Source organism: Natrix helvetica, assembly GCF_964273705.1.
Source record: "Natrix helvetica genome assembly, chromosome: 1".
NCBI classification, from domain to species: domain Eukaryota; kingdom Metazoa; phylum Chordata; class Lepidosauria; order Squamata; family Natricidae; genus Natrix; species Natrix helvetica.
In genome coordinates this window covers 154,632,044-154,653,474 of record NC_138548.1, presented here as the reverse complement: position 1 = coordinate 154,653,474, position 21,431 = coordinate 154,632,044, and the positions used below count along the sequence as shown (strand labels likewise).

General features: G+C 40.6%; 1 protein-coding gene across 4 annotated transcripts in view; it reads left to right on the top strand.

The window, feature by feature from the left end:
• The window catches only part of ACVR1C (activin A receptor type 1C), a 58,066-nt gene extending 38,074 nt beyond the window's left edge, over window positions 1–19,992 (top strand). For all 4 annotated transcript variants that reach the window (XM_081948726.1, XM_081948723.1, XM_081948724.1 and 1 more), the window contains 6 exons: window positions 6,687–6,917; window positions 11,008–11,175; window positions 14,120–14,276; window positions 15,227–15,351; window positions 17,331–17,461; window positions 19,341–19,992. In XM_081948726.1, coding sequence (XP_081804852.1) covers window positions 6,687–6,917; window positions 11,008–11,175; window positions 14,120–14,276; window positions 15,227–15,351; window positions 17,331–17,461; window positions 19,341–19,463 — 935 coding nt within the window. In that variant the 3' untranslated portion in view covers window positions 19,464–19,992. The remainder of the gene's footprint in view (window positions 1–6,686; window positions 6,918–11,007; window positions 11,176–14,119; window positions 14,277–15,226; window positions 15,352–17,330; window positions 17,462–19,340) is intronic.
• The last annotated feature ends 1,439 nt before the right edge of the window (window positions 19,993–21,431 follow it).

The window sequence follows — 21,431 nt, the reverse complement described above, 5'->3', positions numbered from 1 at the left end:
GCGCTCAAAAGGATCCTCCGAGCAAACCGGAAGTGACTTCTGGGTTGCTCGGAGGGTCGTTTTAAGCGCTCCAAAGGCGTCAGGGAAGCCTCCGGATGGTCCCTGAAGCCTTCGGAATGTTTAAAACCACCCTCCGAGCAAACCGGAAGTGACTTCCAGTTTGCTCAGAGGGTCGTTTTAAGGACTCCAAAGACATCAGGGAAGCCTCCGGACGGTCCCTGAAGCCTTCGGAATGCTTAAAACCACCCTCCGAGCAAACCGGAAGTGACTTCTGGTTTGCTCGGAGGGTCGTTTTAAGCGCTCCGAAGGCATCAGGGAAGCCTCTGGACGGTCCCTGAAGCCTTCGGAACGCTTAAAGCGACCCTCCTAGCAAACCGGAATTCACTTCCGGTTTGCTTGGAGGGTCGTTTTAAGCGTTCCGAAGGCTTCAGGGAAGCCTCCGGACGGTCCCTGAAGCCTCCGGAGGCCCTCTGGGAGAGCGGGGGAGGCTCTTTTCACCCTCCCCAGGCTCCTATAAAGCCTCTGGAGCATGGGGAGGGCGAAAAATGGCTTTTTAAAAGGTGAACAGCTGACAGGGCAGCGCCTCGCATGCCCTGACAAATGGCTCTGCGTGCCACCTGTGGCACGCGTGCCATAGTTTCGCCATCACTGACCTAGGAGTTCATTCTTTTTGTGTCAGAAAGAAGTACCCCAAGATCACACACAGGTTCAAAGAATTATTGAAACAATCACATTCCACAACTTTGCTCCACATCCTAGGGAAATAGGGTGAAATAGAATGGGTATCTGTTCATAGAGGACACATGTATTTCAGTATCCAGTAGATGAAAAATAACTCCATCATGGATTTACATATTCAGCTACAAAGGAGTTGGAAACAGAAGGAATATTACCCACAAACAAAATTAGGCTAGCATTGTTTCTCTCCCCCCCCCCCCCTCAAAATCTACCAGGGGATTAATTTCCTTTTTCAAAATGTAGTTGATGGCTGAGAGATTCTACTCTAACTTTCTTTAAGAGCTTTATTTTCATAGAGAGGCTGCTTCTTTTCTTTAATTCTTCTTGGACTGACTCTACAGCACTTTTAAATAAAGAGATCCCTCAGTTCGTAGTTTGTTTGTTTTTTAAAATTCAATCTCCATCTACTTCTATAGGAAAGGGAAATTTTGAATAAACCCTAAAACGGAGAGACGGGGACAGGCAGTATAGAAAGCACTTCTCTGATGCACTATTATGCATAAAGATTGAAAGATTAAACTTCACCCCGAACCTTAAGTGATTAGTTGCCTAGTGCAAAATTATGTCTAAATTAATTGTTGAGCTCCAGAAAAAAACACAGCAAGAGGGTTCTAAAATCTTTAGGCTTTCTTCCCCTTCTAAAAAACAGTTGTATGTACCTTGCTGTATAATAGTCCAGTGAAAATGTCTCTTGAGCACAGATTCTTTCTTTACTTTGCCAGAGCTGAGTGGGAGAATTTTCATTGCACCAGCTGCTATGGTAACTAAGAATAAGCCCTTATTTGTGATGCATCTTATAAGATGTTGCCAAAGTTGCCCTTTATGAAGAACTATGCTTTTTTTATCTTTCAAAACTGCCCGTAAATGCCAAGTCTCGGAACTGAGGCGGTACGTTAAAAATCTTACTTTTTTATTAGTAGGAAAACGCTTGTCTTGGGGTGAACTTTTGGCCCTACAGAGAATGAGCTGCACAGACTCTCATGCATATTGCATGACTCTTGCATATGGTCTGGACTTTTGTAGCAAATCTCTCGTTGGTTGGATGAGGCACATCTATTTCTCAAGAGGTATATGAAATGCAGTGTACAAGTATCAATATAAAATAGGCATGCACAACATAGGGAGTATGGTCTAAAGAGCACCTTTGCTGAAGGGTGGTCTTCAATATGACATAAAGGGCAAAGTGTTAAATACATATTTACTTAAACTGTATCTAATTGCTATCACTGAATTGAACCTTAACACCATTTGTTTCAATCTGTTTTGCTGTTGTCCTGTCCCTTCCCACAGTTTTAAATTTCAAATGTTCTGTGCATTTGGGAATATACTTTAAAGTACTCTGACAGCATCTTTTCTGGATGGTGTAAATCTAAATCTATGTTAAGCAACAACCAACTTATTGTTTATTGTTATCTGCCCAGAGTGATAGGAGGGGGAACAGCATACAAGTTTAATTAATTATTGTTGTTATGGTTGGTAACCTGGTCAGCCTGATATTTAGACTGGATTTGGCATTTTTATTCACCAATTGAGTTTTCCAAAATCATCTTGTCAGTTAGGAATTGTTTGGTTTGTTTTAAAGAATTCTCTACTGTTTGGACAGTTTCTTTTTGGCTCAGGTGGAAAAAGATTGTTTTCAATGCTGCTGGACTGCATCAGACACAATGGCAAGCTGAAAGTTGTTGGTAAGTGGGTAATTGGCCTGATGTCGCCTGATGCTGTCCCAGATAGGTTTTGCCAGATGTTAGCCTATCTTCAATTTCACCTCTTTGCAGTATGCTGTTAAACTGCTTGGCAATGAGTGGATGTAGACTAGTCAGATATTTCCGCCAAAACCTATGTCAATCAGAGGTGGTATTCAGCAAGTTCTGACCAGTTCTGGGGAACCGGTAGCAGAAATTTTGAGTAGTTTGTAGAACCAGTAAATACCACCTCTGACTGGCCCCACCCCATCTATTCTCTGCCTCCCAAGTCCCAGCTGATCGGGAGGAAATGGGGATTTTGCAGTAAGCTTCCCCTGGAGTGGGGAGGGAATGGAGATTTTACAGCATCCTTCCCCTGCCACGCTCACCAAGCCACGCCCACCAAGCCATGCCACATCCACCAAGCCACGTCCACCAAGCCATGCCACGTCCACCAAGCCATGCCACATCCACCAAGCCACATCCACAGAACCAGTGGTAAAAAAATTTGAATCCCACCACTGATGTCAATTCATCTTCACCTGCTGCTGACCAATTCTTGATCTTCCTTACCCTTTTCTCCACCATGTGTGCTGGTATTACAAGATCTTTCATTTCAGCTTCTTTTCCTCCTTATCTACTTCCTTTATCCAAGCTGCATTCTTGTTGTATTTCTTTGGGTTGTCCCATAGCTGCACCCAGAACTTCACTGTTTTTCTTGGTCAGGCGTTGGCTGCTTCCTTGCACTCTTCCACTGAAGGATTTGTAAAACATGTTTCTGATTTGGCTGAAATTGGAGAGCCTGCCCATAGTGCAATTCCAGCTTCAAACCCACTGAGCTACTTGGATATGGCTGTTATTTGCTACTTTGTTACTTCCAGTGCTTCTTTGATCTTCCTTATTTCTAAGTTGATATTTCTTGATCAGGTTTTTTTTTGGGGGGGGGGGGGGTCTTCTTGTTCATCAGATTTTATTTGTTCTGGCTTGCTTGGGTTTAATTTTAGCATGCTAATCTTATTTTTCCAACCTGATCTCCCATTTTGGTAGTGCACTGACCTTTTTCCTTGTTTGCCGACTTTGCTTCCAAGATCTTCAGTTATGACTGCATCTATTCTGTACATCAGTTTTGTTTCTTGTAGTGAGCTGGTGTTTATATTTGAGATTACAGTATTGGCATGTTTTAATACTTGTGCTAACTGTTTCTTTGGAACAAATTTCAACAGACAACTTTGTGTGTGTGTGTGTTGTTCTAGATACTCAGCTATTTTTTGTTTTATTTCAGCTATTTTTGTTTTTGGTTAGAGGGCTTTGTTTTTTCTGAGGAGAAGGCAGAGGAGAGGGTGCCTGATTTGTGAATGAAAACTATTCAACAGCTGATGGTGGCTTCCTCTACTGTCATCCCCCAACTTCTCCAGCTGAGTTACTTTGATTTTTTTTTGCCCTGGGTAGACCTTTGCAGTTCTTTGAGTTCTACTTCTGTTAATATTTTCTTTTGTATTATAATTGACACTGATCTGCTAGCTTCTGTTCATTTAGCTCTGATTCTGAATGTTGTACTTTCCAAAACTAGTGCATTCTTTCTGATCTGCTCTTCTCATTGGATCTGATTTGTAGTAGCAGGCCATTTTATTTGTTTTCAATCTTCACACATTATTATTGCGGAACAATAGACATTTTCTAGTGGTAAAATTTCTGACAGTGCCCCAATTTCTGTCTGTCCTATCATCTTCCTGTCTATCCTATTATCTGTCACGGGTCCCCAACCCCCATCCATAGCCTGTTAGGAACTGGGCCTCACAGGTGAGCAAAGCATCATCTGTGCATGCACAAGATCTAGATAGCATGCTAAACCCCACACCCTGGTCCATGGAAAACATTTTTTTCATGCAACCAGTCCCTGGTGCCCAAAAGTTGCTGATCTATCATACTGTCTGTCCTGTCATCTAGCAAAGCCACTAGTTGGATTAGAAATTTTAGCTGCCTTCTGAATATTCTGCATATATCTGTTGAAAGAAGAGAAATTTGCCAGGGGGAAATCATTTTTGGCATTCCAAGTAACATTTGACCATGAGCCAAGCATGGAATAGGTTCTTCATTATCAGTCTACAATAACGGACATTTCTGCAGTGCTTCCAGACATCTTTTTGGCTTCAAAAGTCAGACTCATGATGACAATTCCTGGATATTTTGTGCCAGTAACTTTTGTTCTGAAATAAGTATAGATTTAGATGGAGCTCTTGCTTAAAACTGTGCTTTATGTGAATTGACGTCAGTGACTGAACTCTCATTTCTTCTAAGCTGAATCATCTAAGGACTGCCTTGAAAAACAGCTACTCTACTAAAGAGAACTTATTGAGGGTTGTGCCACTCTTAGTTGGTATCATTAGGCAGCACATGGAACGTGCTTCAGACAATCATTGGCTATAATACCTTTGAGGTGAGGGCATCACTCTTGACCCCTAACAGCCTATTTTGATCACTGGGACAAAGGGCCAGAGTTGGATTAGGTACTTCTCATGCTATCCTTGTATCTAAATCTCATTTGGCCTATTGTTAGTCAAACAAACCTTAGTATTACCTGTCTATCTGTCTGTTTGCCTCTGCCATGTTTCCATTTCTAAAAGATGCAGTTTAGGAAAAAATAAGACCTTCCTTTGTTCATGTACTGTGTTTCCCTGAAAATAAGTCAGGGTCTTATTTTCTTTTGACCCCTGAAATAAGCGCTTGGCCTTATTTTTGGGGAGATGTTATTATTTATGAGGTGCAGGAGGCAGTGAGCATGGTCACCTCTTGGTGGCTGCTGTGTTGCAATATTTTCGGTGAGGGCTTATTTTGGGGGGAGGGCTTATTTTAGCACATGCACTCAAAAGCCCAGTTGGGCTTATTATCCTGGGAGGTCTTATTTTCAGGGAACCAGGGTATCTGTTAGCATTCACTGATAGGTGGGCTAAATGCTCTGGATAGCAAGATGAGCAGCATACAAATTTAATTAATAAACAAACCTATACTCTGCATCTAAGGTAACGTAATAAGCATTTTACTTTTTCAGTGAAATGCCTTGCCACCTGCCGGCATATGCATATGCCAAGAAGCCCATCCTCTACTCCAGGGGTGGGTTCCTACTGGCTGAACAACCGGTCCACTTCGGACACATATGACAGATGCGCGCCGCTCACACGTGCACAATTTAGCAAAAAGGGAACTTCCGCATTGCAAACAGCTGAGGAGCGGCAATTCAATCTGCCACCACTGATCAGCTGGGCTTCGGAAGCAGCAATAAAGGTCACTATGACCTGGGGGCGGGTGGGCGGACGGGCCCACCTTCATGCAAACAGAGAGCGGGTTCTCTCTCGCCTTGCATTCAGAGCTACCGGTTCTGCCGAACGGTCTGAAGCAGTAGGAGCCAGTAGTGAAATGCAATTTTTTTTACTACCAGTTCTGTGGGCGTGGCTTGGTGGGCGTGGTGTGGCTTGGTGGGAGTGGCAGGGGAAGGATACTTCAAAATCTCCATTCCCACCCCATTCCCAGCCAGAGGTGGCATTTGCCGGTTCTCTGAACTACTCAAAGTTTCCGCTCCTGGTTCTCCAGAACCTGTCAGAACCTGCTGGATTTCACCCATGGTAGGGACCCATCACTGCTGCACTGTCCAGTATATTTCTATCCCAAATGGAAAACAAAGGTTTCAAAAACCACTTCCTGATTCCATTTTTCAGTCTGATGAGCAGTTAGTTTATCCCTGTGCTGGCTGTAGTTGCTGTGCGTTGTAACTCAGCAACAACTAGAGGATCACAGATTTCCACGGCTGCTGTAGAAAGCCAAAATAGATTTGTTGCTGGGCGAGACACAACAGCAGCCGACTATGCCATTATTACAGTAGGTATGAAGTGAGGGGGAAAAAAGTTTGGAAAATATTTAATGTGGGTTGCCCTTCAGGAATACAGAGGAGTCCTATTTGGAAATTGAGATTTACGTACGTTGCAGTGATGGTGAGTTCCTATAACGGCATGATTACAATGTATGGGAAAAAGCACCCCTCCTGACAGTCACACTCTGGGTATGTACTTGTGCCTTCAATTGTCCATGCTGGAAAAGCCTCCCGCTTTTGAGTTTGTTTAAGGGCTTGTGGTAGAAAAACACTCAGTCTTGTTGCTGATTTGAATGAGATGAGATTGTGTTAGCATAACATGAAGCCTTTTAAAGAAGACTGGTGGTGTTTTTTTAAAAAAAAAATAATTAAAAACTTTAATTGTATATTTTTCTCATTAGGTTTACCACTCCTCGTCCAAAGGACAATTGCAAGGACTATTGTTCTTCAAGAAATTGTTGGAAAAGGCCGATTTGGCGAAGTCTGGCGTGGAAAATGGTGCGGAGAGGATGTTGCTGTAAAGATCTTTTCCTCCAGAGATGAAAGGTCTTGGTTTCGTGAAGCAGAAATCTACCAGACAATCATGCTGAGACATGAAAATGTCTTGGGTTTTATCGCTGCTGATAACAAGGGTATCGTACTTCCAAACAATTTTACAATATTTGTCTTGCGTTTGGATTAGACCAGTGGAATTCTTTTTCTATTCTTTTTTTTTTAAGGTTTGTGGAAAGAGGGGAAGAACAGAGGCTTCTGTTTTGAAAAGCTTAGCTCAGCAGTGGCAAACTTTAGAGAATTCTCTTCTGTTGTCTCTGTAGCCTCTGAAAACTGTGAAAACATGTCCCAGTCTTGTGCAATCTTTTTTGGAGGCTGCACAAAAGTACACACCCCAGCCTTCTGCAAATCACACAAGAATGAGGCTTGCTATTGGAAATAGTTGTTGTTGGGCGCTGGTGAATACTGGTGTGTCACCCAAAGTACTGGGTCATGTCACCTTTGCTATGTGGGTCTTAGGTTCGAAATCACTGGCTTAGTTTATCATGCTTTGGATCTGGAAAATAGAGGAAAGATATATTCTGTAGCTGTGCTGTGAGTAAGCATACTCCCATATCGACTCCCCATGGACAGCAAAGATGATCAGTGGCCTTTGGGAAGCACATGCACATACAGTATATATGAAATATATACAGTATATACTGTGTGTATACCAGTGTGTGTATGTGCATATGATGTTTGTGTGTGTTTGTGTTACAGCCTCTAAGTATCCTATTCCTTTTCATTCCCTTCGATTTCTAAGGAGTTGATGAAACAGGTAGGACAACCTCTGAAACAGATTAAACAAAGATTAAGACCTGTCTGAAGTTTAACTCACCATAGTAGAGACAAAAAAATAATTGCTCTAAAGCTGTTGTGTCTACATAGAAGTGGTCACTACTTTTTTTCCCATGCTGTGAGATGTTCTCTTTGTCAAGATGACAGAGAAGGAGAGTTAGAATAGTCAGTGGCTAGCTAAGAGCATTTTCTATAAATATTTACAGATAAAATCATTTGTATCGTGACCTGGGCTTTAGCGTTGGGGAAGGTCATAAGAATGACATTTAATTGGGCCTCTTAGTTTGAACTCTTCCAGCTTGCAGATATTAAAGGATAAGGACAACATTAAGTTAGAACAATTAATCAGTGGAACAACTTTCCTCCAGAAGTTGTGAATGCTCCAACACTGGAAGTTTTTAAGAAGATGTTGGATAAACATTTGTCTGAAATGGTGTAGAGTTTCCTGCCTAGGCAGGGGGTTGGACTAGAAGACCTCTAAGGTCCCTTCCAACTGTGCTATTCTATTGTATTCTAAGTATTTCCCTGGTAGCAGGATGGATTTCACTCTGCTTAAAAGAGGAAACTTTGGCTTCTGTTGAAGAAGCTCTCTTCCCCCCCATCTCTCTGGACAGTTATAACAAATCACAAACATTCTATTTCTGAAAAACAAACTGAGAAGCCGTGATACTTATGACCTGGACCCATTTCAATTACATTTCTGGCCATTGATGAATGGCATACTAGAAACTGGCTGCAAGGAGTGGGTAGGTACTGTATTACAACCTTCCTCTTTCTCCTGTGCGCCTCAATGATATTTTCTCTGAATTCTTTGCCAAGGTTGGACCTTAGGGGGCGCTGTTTCACAATAGTTATAGCCCTTCTGTCAGGTTTTGACCAAAAGTGGTGCTAGGAAACTACTGTTTGACATCTAGGCCATTGATCTGCAATATCTACCAGTTTTTCATTTTGATTTATGTGCTGTTCAATTCCCCCCATCAATCCTAATGAAATTGACGGGGGAAATCATTCTGAGTTTTAGAGTAAGGCGTCATTATTAAGCTGATGATATCAAGCTCTGTTGTTCCTGATCATGCAGCTTCAGGGAAGCTGCTGCTAGAAATCTTTGAGTGTTGTATAAGCGTGGTGATAGATTGAAGCGGGGGGGGGGGGTGGCGGGTGGAGGTAGCTGAAATTAAATTTAGGTAAGGCAAAGATGCAATTATAAAACTGAATTCCAGTTTTTGTACAGGGTTACACCCCAGTGGTGGGTTCCTAACAGCGTTGGTACCGGTTCGCTTCGTGCATGCTTCGCTGGTACCGGTTTGCTGCGCACGCACGAAGAACGTGAAAGACTACTAAATAACATGCCAGCAACGGCAGCAACAACCAGGGAACCGGTTTGGGGGCGTGGCCAGCCTGGGTCGCTGCCAGTTCTGCGACCAAGGCCAAATTACCACTACCCAAACTGGTGCGAATCGGTAGAAACCCACCTTGGTTACACTCTCTTTCAAAGGCTAGATTCACAAACTGAAATTATTCCTCAGATGGAACATCCCAAGGTTTGTAAGTGGCAGTCACGACAAGAAAAATGTTGGCTGGTTTCAGCAACTCTTCTTGAATTGCTTGGATTTGGTGACAGTTATCCATGTCTTGGTTACAGCCTGATTGTGACTGTTGCAATGCGCTTCACATAGGACTCCCTAGAACTTGCAGCCAATGCTAGTTGATATTCAATGCAATGATTGGGGTGGAAGGTTATTATATTATATTATTCTATTTTATTATGTGATTATTCTCTTTTATTAGTGTTATTATTTTATATATGAGGTATTTATATTCCTGTAAGCCGCCATGAGTCATCTCCCAAAGCTAGGGAGAACCCAACAGCAAGATATGTACTACAACCTGGCCTATCCCCCCACCCGCCCCCAGGAAATTCCTATGATGCACATACCAGAATAGTTTGTCTTTCATCATGCTTTTAATTCTTAATGAACAGCAGGATTAATTTTTATTTATCTTTGTACCATCTGTACTCTGGTTTTTCATTTTATTAGCTATCTCCATATCTATGTCAACAGAAAAAACAAAAAGTAAAGGTAAAGTGTGAGGGTTATATATCGAATGAATAAAATAAAAAATATATAAATTGTATTTGATGCCAATAATAACAGAAAATAATATGCAATTTTAATAAATGAACATACAAACAAATATGAAGATATAGCCTAGCATAGCTTTGGCTTCTATAGACCTAAGTTTCTGCATTCAACACGAAACATTATAAACGAACTGAAATAAAAATGACAAGGAGAAATTGGCCGTCTGCAAGGGGGAAACCCGATCTGTGCAAAACCCAACTCAAAAGCTCCACTTGGCTCCAATCTCATCCCAGGCAGGGGGTATTCATTCCTTTTCCAGGAATCAGAGATGCTATCAATGTAGCTTTGGGAATATTTTAAGTCCTCACTCAATAGCAGCTTTTGCATAACTTTATTTAAATTATTTCCTGTGCATGACATTATTCTGTTCACTTTTAATCTGCTCAAGAGAATTATTGCTACGGGGGTGGGGTGGGGGTTAACCCATAAATCGGTTAAGAATAAAATGTGTGAAAGGGTATATGGACCTGCTGGAACAAGGATAGAAAGATAGGGAGAAGTATAATGAATAGTGTAGTAAATGGTAAACAGAGCTGTGTTTCTTTTTCTTATCGCTCACCTTTAATGTCTTCGGATGACTGCTTCTTAGTCTTTTTTCTGCATGCTGCATAGTGTTGCCTACTCAAAGAAATAGTGTGAAGGGAATGTAGATATGTGCAGAAGTTAGTGGAGCCATAACTTATGTAGAAAATAGAAGTATTATGGCAAATGTTCAGTGGGCGGATAGTGAAGGACATTGCTTATTGGTTCAGAAAAGAGGCAAAGAATTTAATCAAGGTCAAAGTACCCATTCTCAGTTAAATTTAAATAAAGTTGGACGTGGTTGCATGTCAAAGACTACTTGTTATCTTATATTTGTTTTGTGGGGTTTTTTTTTTTTACACAAATGCCATAATTTGAGGACAACAAAGTGCTCTTAAGATATAGTCCTATGGTAGGATGAATTCCAGAGGTTTCTTTCAATAAATCACCTCCTGTGGTTTATTTATTTTGACCAAGGAGCAAATATCCTCTGGCCTGTGTATTTGGAAACCAGCCTCTGCATTCAAGGAGACTTACTCCACAGCATTGAGGATTGACACTTTAATTTGTGAAATTCCATTCTAGTATGTTTTATATAGCCATGTTAGTATTGCCAAACCTTTCCTACCAAAAATCAACAGGTTTTGCAAATCTCATGAATCTTGGAATGATTAAACCTACGTACAGTATATGCTTTTTAAAAATTGTTTATAATCTCTCTCCGTAGACAATGGGACCTGGACTCAACTGTGGCTTGTAACTGAATATTATGAGCAAGGCTCTTTGTTTGACTACTTAAACAGCAACACCGTGACAGCTAATGAAATGATTAAGCTGACCTTTTCAATTGCCAGTGGTCTAGCACATCTGCACATGGAAATCGTTGGAACCCAAGGTATAACCCTTCTCAGTGCAGTTTTCTTTGTGTTGAAGTCATAAGACTTAGGAATAACTTGAAGAGAAGTTAGAGGGATATGTTTAATGGGGCAACCAAGCTTAACTCAACTTAATTGACATCCACATATCAGTTGAACCAGGAATAATAATAATCATCCTCCTTTTCCAGCAGCGCTATAATACCTGGCAACTTTAGGAGAAGCAAGAACTTGCCTTCTCCATTAGATTGAGTATTATTTGCTCCTCCTCCTCTCTCTGTCTTACAATCTGGGATTGGTATGTGACTAATTATTAAAACTCCATGTAATCATGAAGATCTTAAGAGCTGCATGGTATTCATCAAGAGGTAGTATTCAGCAGGTTCTGACCTGTTCTGGAGAGCCACTAGCGGAAATTTTGAGCATTTCAGAGTACTGGTAAATACCACCTCTGACTGTCCCCACCCTCATCTATTCTCGGCCTCCCAAGTCCCAGCTGATCAAGAGGAAATGAGGATTTTGCAATAACCTTTCCCTGGAGTAGGGAGGGAATGGAGATTTACAATATCCTTCCCCTGCCATGCCCAACAAGCCATGCCACATCCCCCAAGCCACACCCACAGAACTGATAGTAAAAAATGTGAATCCCACCACTGGACGGAACAGTGGTTAGAATGCAGTACTGCAGGGTGCTTCTGCTGATCACCAGCTGCTAGCAGTTTGGCAGTTCGGGTCTCAACAGCTCAAGGTTGATACCACCTTTCGAGGTCGGTAAAATGAGGTCCTAGATTGTTGGGGAAAATATGCTGACTCTGTAAACCATTTAGAGAGAGCTGTAAAGCACTGTGAAGTGGTATATAAGTCTAAGTGCTATTGCTATCTTGCTTTTTCCATATCCCATTTTCCTTTTGCACTACTTGAATTAACACTTGGATATATGTATAAGTATTGCATAAACAATTGTGAGAGTAAAGTCTCTTTCACCTTGAACTTGGTTCTTGGGGACATCATGTGTATTTCCATTGAGAGATTGCCTGTTTTCAGGATAGAAGACTTTTGCTTTCCTCCTCTAAAGTCCACTGGTTTCCTGTCATTATTAAAACAGTGATTAGTCCCAACCCTACAACACTTAGCTTTCTGAGGTTCCAGTGAAATCTAGATGCAGACAATATATGTGGGGAATCCCATGGAGTAGATCAGTGGTGGGTTTCAAAATTTTTTAGAACCTCTTCTGTAGGTGTAGCCTGCTTTGTGGGAGTGGCTTGCTGGCCATGTGACCAGGCGGGAGTGGCTTGCCAGCCATGTGACCAAATGGGAGTGGCTTGGCAGTCATATGACTGGGTGGGCATGGCCAACTTGTAAAATGTGGTGAAACTCACTTAACAACGTTCTTGCTTAGCAACCAAAATGTTGGCTCAGAAACTCTGGCATTTGAAGCACGCAAGTCTTAAAGCTGTCAAGTTACAAGACCCTTGCACCCCTAACCCTTTAGAAAAAGAACCCCAGGGATGTTCAAACTTGACAGCTTTAAGACTTTAAGGTTTAGATAGGACTCTTAGAGGCAGGCAGGGTGATTGGTGAGCCAACCAATCAAAGAGCGACGGGCAGGGCAAGCATGGTACGGATGGGCGGGGGGAGGGAGCTGGAACCGGTTCTAAATGGCACGGTAGATTTGTGGAACCTCTTCTATAGAAGGGTTAGAACTGGCAGGAACCCACCCCTGGAGTAGATGTAATTGAGAGGACAGGCCTCTCCACCTGCTGTACCATTTCTGCCCAACTGCATGAAGTCTGTGCATTTTAACATCTGAGCCAGCATTTTTCCTGACATTTTGGCTGAAGCCAAAGCAGAGTTAGAATTGGGCTCCCCCACCCACCCCATTACTATTGTAATACTTGGATTTGTGGTGGTCTGTTCACTTGCTGTACCACATCTTCCAGCATCAAAAGACATATGTTGCATCCACTGATAGCTGACCAGTCACCCTATTTTGGCTAACTCGGATCCAGGGGTGGTTTCTGCCCAGCTTTACTGCTGGTTCACTCATGCGTGCGCATGTGCAGTTCAATTAAAATTGTTCTGTGCATGCACAGAACTAAAAAACAAGATGGCGGTGGTGATGGTGGCAACAAGGGAACCAGTTTGGGGGCTTGGCAGGCCCCCAGTGACCCAGGCCGCCATATCACTACTGGTTTGGCCCAACCATCACTGCTCAGATCCTCTTAGGAGTGAGTAATTCTGGGGTCTAGGATCACTGCCAGACATGCTGAGCATCTGGTGGGTAAAATTGCTCAGATTCGTTCTACATTTAACTCCAACTTTGATGCAGATCTAATAGAAGTTACGGGGTCCGAGTTTTGCATGGTTATCTGGCAGGAGTTTGAACCCCTGAGGAAGTGAACAGGGTTCTTGTAACTGTTAGTTTGGCTATAGTTAGACCCATGTCTCTCAAGGCTGCCCAAGAGAGGATGTGTGATTGGGTCTGCATCCATCGTTGTTCTTCTTGACCTTGACGTGGTGTGTAATCTGGGCTTCTCTTGGAATAATGACTCCTGCTCAAGAATCACTTTTAAGCAGCACTTAAAAGAAAAAAACCAGCTTTTTCTGCTCTTTTCACCTCTCCTAGTTGCTCTTGTGTGCAAAATATTGTTACTGTGCTTGAAGAATCCATTCTGGGCCTGCATATGCTAATTTCGTTGCAAGGGTCCTAACCATTTCAGGATAAGCAGCAAAGGCTGCTGAGATTTCTGTCTGTTTTCACTTGAACATAAATAGAAGTAGCCACTCAATCAGGAATCTTGCTTTCTCAAGTAGAAATAATATTTTGTTTCATTCCTCTTATTAGTGTTGACATATTGTATTTATCCTAAGACCTGAATGCTAATGTAATATGTATTTTATGTGATGTAAACCAATTGTATCTAACATTTGAACTTGTTACCATGTACATTTTGTGCTTCAAAGGAAAACCAGCTATTTCACACAGAGACTTGAAATCTAAAAATATTCTAGTCAAAAGGAACGAAAGCTGTGCTATTGCTGACTTGGGGCTAGCTGTGAAGCATGACTCGGTATTAAACACAATTGACATACCACAGAATCCGAGAGTAGGAACCAAGAGGTAAATCAATCAAAAAAGTAAAGTTTTTATAAAATTGTGATATGAGCACAAAACTGAAACAGTGTTGGACAAATGATCTCTTGCAAATTGCCCCTCTTCATTTTAGTGATAGATCCCCAGATTTGTGTAGTCTCGTAAATCATTCTCTAATTTTGCTTTTCAACTTTGTTGTTGAGCATTTTTAATTATCATATGATCTGTAGCCCTATATGTCTGGGCAAGAAAGAATCAAAATACTGATAACTTCTCCTTGTGATCTTTCAGAAACTATTTTTGTATGACTCAGCCTAATTGTTTTGTCTTGGTAAACTCTATAACCTTTTGAAATAAAATAAGGCATTTTCTTAAATAAAAGTCACGATTGTGAGGAGTTGCATAGGATTTATTTTTCCCCAGACCTCAGGAGCAAAAACAGAACACTAATTTATTATAGAAAGAACATTGCTCATTGCTGGGTATATCCTATCAAAGCAAATTGTAGCTTCAGAGAGACAAATAGGTGAATGAATCATTCTTCCTATGTCCATTTGAAAGTAATTGAACTTATTGAAACCTTTTTATGTAGACAATCAAGTAAATTGAACATGTCTCAAGTTGATCTGCATCTAATGTGGGAGTGCATATTTTGTTTTGCATTATGGTAAATTGATGATCAATGTTGCTTTTGGGAACTATTTGTTCCTTTCCTATGTGCTTGATTCAAATTGATTATAAGGAAACTGCTAAAGAGGGATTTGGGGGAAAATATGAATAATACTCTGATTTTTTCCTCTCAAATACGTTCGCTTACTCAAAAATATCACTTGTATTGTCCATTTGAATTATGTTTCATTTAATCATGCTGCTGTATATTGGAAATACTAATTAAATTCTCATTAGCTTGCAATGATTGCTTGCAATTTCCCTTTCATCAACAAATCTCTGAATTTCACTGCCTCTGTGTTTGAAAGGTACATGGCTCCAGAAATACTTGATGACACAATGAACATAAATAACTTTGAGTCTTTCAAGCGTGCAGATATTTACTCTCTTGGGCTGGTGTATTGGGAGATATCCAGAAGATGCTTTGATGGAGGTATGACCCTTGTCCGTTATTAAGGCTACTTACAATGAACCAAAGCTTTTGCTTCTTACCGAATTTTTGATTCACCTTGGACTTGATGTACTACATTTAATTATACAAAAATATACTACCTGTTTTAAAGAGCTTTTAAAATAAAAAGAGTTATATACATGTTTTTAAAAATTTATCATTGATATATTAACCAAATCAAAAAGCGTAAACAGGATAAATGCCAAAATGAACATTCAATTAACTGAGATAGAAATAGAATCAAAAACTTATTTCAAGGTAAATGTTTTCAATTTTCATGAAAGCAAGGCAACTCCTATTCATAACAGTTCCAGGTGATTTCAAATCAAAGAGAAGTAAATTCTGGCAACACTGATTTGAATACTAAAGGGAAATAATCTTTTATATTGCTATTACTTCTCTGAATTTGGACAATAGGAGTGGACACTTTTTGAAACTTATGAACTTTTGTCTATGGAGATTCTTAATCATCCAGGCCATGGTTGTCCTAAAGGTGTTTTTCCAACTGGACTTTCTTGGGTTTTTTTTCCTCTTTGAAAATGTTTTGCTTCACATTCAAAAAGCTTCTTTTTAGAACTGAGGAAGCTTCTTGGATAAGAAGTGAAACTTTTTCAAAGGAAAAACCAAAAAAGTCCAGTCGCCTTTGGGAAAAGCACCTTTAGGACATAATCATTGAAGCATTCACAAGAATACAGTGTGTATGTAGCTATATAAATAGCTTTTCTCTGTATATTTGAACATCATCAAGCTTTTAATAAGAAATGCTTATTGAAATTGTACACTGCAAAAAAAAACCAACAACCCCACCCCAAACCCCTAGCTGTGTTATCTTGGGCCAATCATTTTCTCAGAAAAAAGTAATAACAAACCACTTCCAAAAATCTTGCTGAGAAAATTGCAGGGGCTAGTCTAGGTGGTTGCAGGAATCATTACTGACAAAAAGAAACAAAATGAACTGGATTACATTTAGAAACACCATTCTAAAATGTACATGTATAAAATTCTGGGTTTTTTTTTGTTCTTAAAAATATTTCTACCATCAAAGTCAAAGTGAGAATCTTTTTCTGTCACCCAAACATTAAATTATAACATTGTTGGGTTAGATATAGAGTCCTGTAAAAGATTTGCCATTTCATGTTATATTACCTATAAGTATAGCCTGTTATTACTGTTGTATTCAAATGTACCCCATCCTTCTTTTCTCAGACCATATCAAACTTTGATTAATCATCAGCTTCTTCTTTTTTTACATAAGAAGGATTGGTAGAGAAAATATCTGTTAAATTCAGGATCTTGTCAATGCTACAGATTTAAACGAAATGGTACCCAGTTATTTTTAATTTGAGCCTTATGGCTCTAAAGATTCTGTTTTATAAAAGTTTGTAGTGATTCTCAGTCATCATAGGTCATGGGTGTCTCAAAAGTGTTTTTTTCAGGAGGCAACTGGACTTTCTTGTTTTTTCTTTTGAAAATGTTTCACTTCTCATCCAAGAAGCTTCTTCAGCTGTGACAGGTGGGTGGAGAATGGAAGGATTCCCCTAAAGAAGCTTCTTGGATGAGAAGCGAAACGTCTTCAAAAGAAAAAAAAAACAAGAAAATCCAGTTGCAGCCTGAAAAAGCACCTTTGGGACGTTCTGTTTTATAGCTTGCATTGTGTTTATCTCTACAAAAAGTTAGTATTTTGGTACTGAATAATGTTTTGAAAGAAAAACAGATGTTGATAGAGAAATCATTCTCTCCCAAGCAAGTGTCTCCAGATGTGTTCAGCAGTATTTCAGAATTCCCTGACGAATTCAGGAAGTTCTACTCCCACCATATTTGGACACACCAAGTTAGGACAAGTCTGCAACAGAAAGTTGTGTTAGGAAGTTAGTGACTATTACAGTTATAAAATTTCTAAAACCTGTTTCCTACAACATTTGAAGTGACACTAATCTATTTGTACCTCATTACTTTCTTAGGAATTGTGGAGGAGTACCAGTTACCTTATTACGATGCTGTATCTTCTGATCCTTCAATAGAAGAAATGAGAAAGGCAGTCTGTGAACAAAAGCTGAGACCAAATATTCCAAATCAGTGGCAAAGCTGTGAGGTAACTTCATCACCTTCATGTAAAAAGATGTACATTTTCGATATTCTCTAACGGCAGAAAAGAGACAGAGTGTAAAGCAGGGTTTAAATTTGGGTGCCTTATTCCTAAATTTGGGTGCTCACCTTCCTAAATTTCATCCTAGGATAAGAAAGTGCAAACCTATCTAGAGCAGGACTGTCAAACTCATGCCCTCCAGGTCAGATGCATCATGCGCTGGCCACGCCCACATCCAGTTTAGCGAAGGGGGAAAAGTCATGATATGCCACATGATAATGCCGTGATGATGCGAGTTTAACACCCCAGATCTAGAAGCACCAGGCAGCTGAACAGGCAATTGGTGGACACTGACAATTGGAAAGAAGGACAAATAGAGGAGATAGGAGGACACACTATCTTTTTAACTTTCCTTAAGAAACTAAAACTGAAAAACTTCAAAAAAAAAAGGGGACTTATGCCTACATGTATATGAATTTTTCTCCTCAACATCAGAAAGGCTGGTGTTTCAAGGAAGACAGTATGCTAGTGTGGTTAGGCAGTGTGTAACTGATTACAGTCTTGCCAATTTCAGGCAGCTGTGAAAGCTCCAGGAGAGTATTAATTAACCAATTAAGGTCACAATTAAGGTCATCAGAATTTATTAACTTGTTGGTAGCACTTATTAGGGAAGTGCCGCACTGCAGAGAGAAGGTGATCCAGAAGATACATCTTGATAGATACTCAAAAAGCTGGACAATATTTGAATTTAAGATAGATAGAGGAGAACAGAAGGATAAAAGGAACCGGGCAGAGGACACGAGGACAAAAAGAAGGACATACCCTCCTTTTGCCAGACTGGTAACCCCATTTCTACATTACCCATATTTCTGGGAATATTGGCTGAGGGAAACTTTCAGACAGCCCTTTTGATGTTCTGTATGGAATGTGTGTACAAATATAAAGACAGCAGCACTGGATCAGATTGAAGTCTCGATTCAGCATTTGTTCCCACACCAGTTGTGGAAAATAGGGGTGGGCAATCTGTAGAGCCCCAGATGTGGCTAAAGAACACCTCTCAGCACTTGGGACTTCTCTAGGAGGATGCTCCTAGCAAAGATGGAGTGCCACCAATTGCCTCCAAGCAGGAGATGATGGCCATAGCCCTTTTCTGTTCATGTCCTTCAGCAACTGATATTACAAAGCCAATTAGAGATATGGTTGGTACGTCCTTGAGTAAAAGCTTGAGTAAAAAAGAATTACAAATTGTATCAACGCATACAGTGTTTCCATGAATTTGTCCTTTTAAAGCCATCCAAGTAGATGACCATCACTATATCATTTAATCGTCAGCTTATCTACTTGCGAAGCTGCTATTTATTTTTTAATGTATGAATCTTGACATGGATCCAAAGATATAGGTGGAGGAATGAAAGTTACATTCTTTTGAATAAATAAATGTTTCTTATTTTTCATTGGTTTTCCTCCTTTCTCAGGAAGACTTTTTTGCATGTTGTTCTAGAGCAGAGTTGTCAAACTTGCGGGCCCATGGGCCGGATGCATCAATCACGCGCTGGTCATGCCCACCCCATTTTAGTGAAGGGTGGGGAGTCACTATATGTCACGTGACAACAAAGTGACGCTGTGAGTTTGACTAGAATACATCCCAGCTCTCACCAGAATAATTTTTTGCGTACACAGGAGATTGCTGAGGGAAGGATGAGACTAGTATGGTCATTCCATCAGCAGAATGAAAATTACGCTCTAAGCCAGAATATGTGAATAATAAATATACATTGATCAATATTTTTGAATTGTTTTCTTGAGCCCTGGCAATATTTATAGCATACCAAAAACATTGCAGTGGGAATTTTTTTTTTTAATTCTTGGTTTGTCCTTTTTTAAGGCGCTCAGACTTATGGGCCGAATCATGCGTGAGTGCTGGTTCACCAATGGGGCAGCTCGACTGACAGCACTTCGTATTAAGAAGACAATTTCTCAACACTGTGGACAAAATTCCAAAGCTTAAATTTACACGCGTTGTAAAAATGGAACAGGGAAATGCATTTACTGTATGTCTTTGGTTTTTGTATTGTTTTTGATTTTGCTCTACCTCACATGATACTCAGAATAGTACTGCAAAGCCCAAATCCAAGAATACTAGAATGTAGCTTCATTGGTTCTTCACATTTCATCAGAATTAACTTTTGGTTGCTGGGTGATGTGTGTCTTGTTTTGGCTCGTAAAGGGAAAATGATTTATTTATTTTATGGGCATAATAATCCATGAACATGCTCCACAGTGTTGACATGATACTTTCTGTCCTGGCAGCAGAAGCTCCTGGATTACATATGAGAAGTGAACATCAGTGAAAGTTTATCACCATCGCAGAGCCCTGTTCTTTTTTTGTGCTGGTGGTATACATGAATTTGATAAACTAGACCAAAAGTGGGCAACTTGTGAGCTGATTTTATCACACCTTCCGTCTAACTTCACTCTTATATAAAAACAGCTTCCTTTTTGGTAAACACTGTTTCTTCATCCCCCTGGTTTTTTTTTTTTAAAGTAGAAAGGTTGAAAATAGATTTCTTGATCTATTTCTGGTGGAGCCCACTGCATTCTGGAAAGTTATCTCTGAAAGGGTGTAGCTGGTAAACACAAGGTTATTTACTCTCCGAAGTAAACTCTGAGGATATTAAATGTATTGAATCTTTATTAAAATATATTGATCGCTGGCTTATTTAAAAAAAAGATATTTGAAATGACCGGCTTTTCAATTCACTTCAAGAACTGAGAAGTGAGCCATAAGAACTCTTTAGAGATTGAGCCTGGAGATCCCTGGAAGATATGGTTGACTACAGGGGTGGGCTTCAAAATGTTTAGCAAGGGGTTCTCTGCCTGGCTGATGAGTGGGCGTGGCTATGGTGGACGTGGCCTAGTCGGCCTCCTGCACCATTGGGTTTTTTTTTGCCCTTCCCGGGCTCTGGAGGCTTTCCTTGAGCCTCTGGGAGGGCAAAAACGGCCTCCCCAGGCTCAGTAGGCCCCCTGGAGGCCAAAAACATGCTCGTTTCCGGCTTTCCCAAACTTCTGTTAGGCCTGTTTTTCACCCTCCTCGAGCCTCCGTGTGTGCCCTGCACTTATCTGCATCCAAAACGGGCTGCGTGGGGACTCCTGGGAGGGGAGGGTTGGGCAGGCCCAGCCAGGGGTGGGATTTGGGGGTTCTCCAAACTGCACAGAATCTTAGCTAGGGGTTCTCCTGAACCCCTGCAAACCCCAAGCAACCCACCCCTGGTTGATTGTAGGCTTTGCTCAGAAGATTTCCACAGGCTGTGTCTTCATGTTAATTACCTTCACTTGATAATCTTTTTAACTTTTTATTTTCAGCTAGCAACAGTGCCTGTCTGACTTTGTAGCAACCTGGTGGAGGGGGGGACACACACAAAATATCTGGCAGTGTTTCCATCTTTTGTTCAGGAAGCCCCTAAAGAAAAATGACCCCCTCCCCACTGGTGGTATTAAAAATCCCCCTTAAAGAAGCCATAGAATTTTATGACCAGAGGGGGGGGGGGGGAGAAATGCAAGCACACACCCTTGACATTGCCGATATAAAGAATCAAAAGGAGATACTGCCAATCAGAGTTGATATGATTGGGCTAAGCCAGCCAGAGGTTTGGCTTTTCTGCATTCCTAAGGAAGTAAGCAAGTGAGAAACTGAGACCAAACTATCAAGGCATTTTTCACATAACTTTGTAGAATAGGCGGTGCAATATGTGTGTGCGTGTGCGTGCGCGCACACACACACATGTATATATGTGTAATGTGTATTTGTGTGTATATATGCACACATGCACATTGATTTTTATTAATCAAATAAGAGTAATTAAATAGAACATGCTTACTGTGAAAGTTGTTCTTCTATTATTAGTCACATTATAGATGATCATTTATTTAAAGCTTCAACCACCACATTATAGTTAAATGTTGCAAATTCTATATG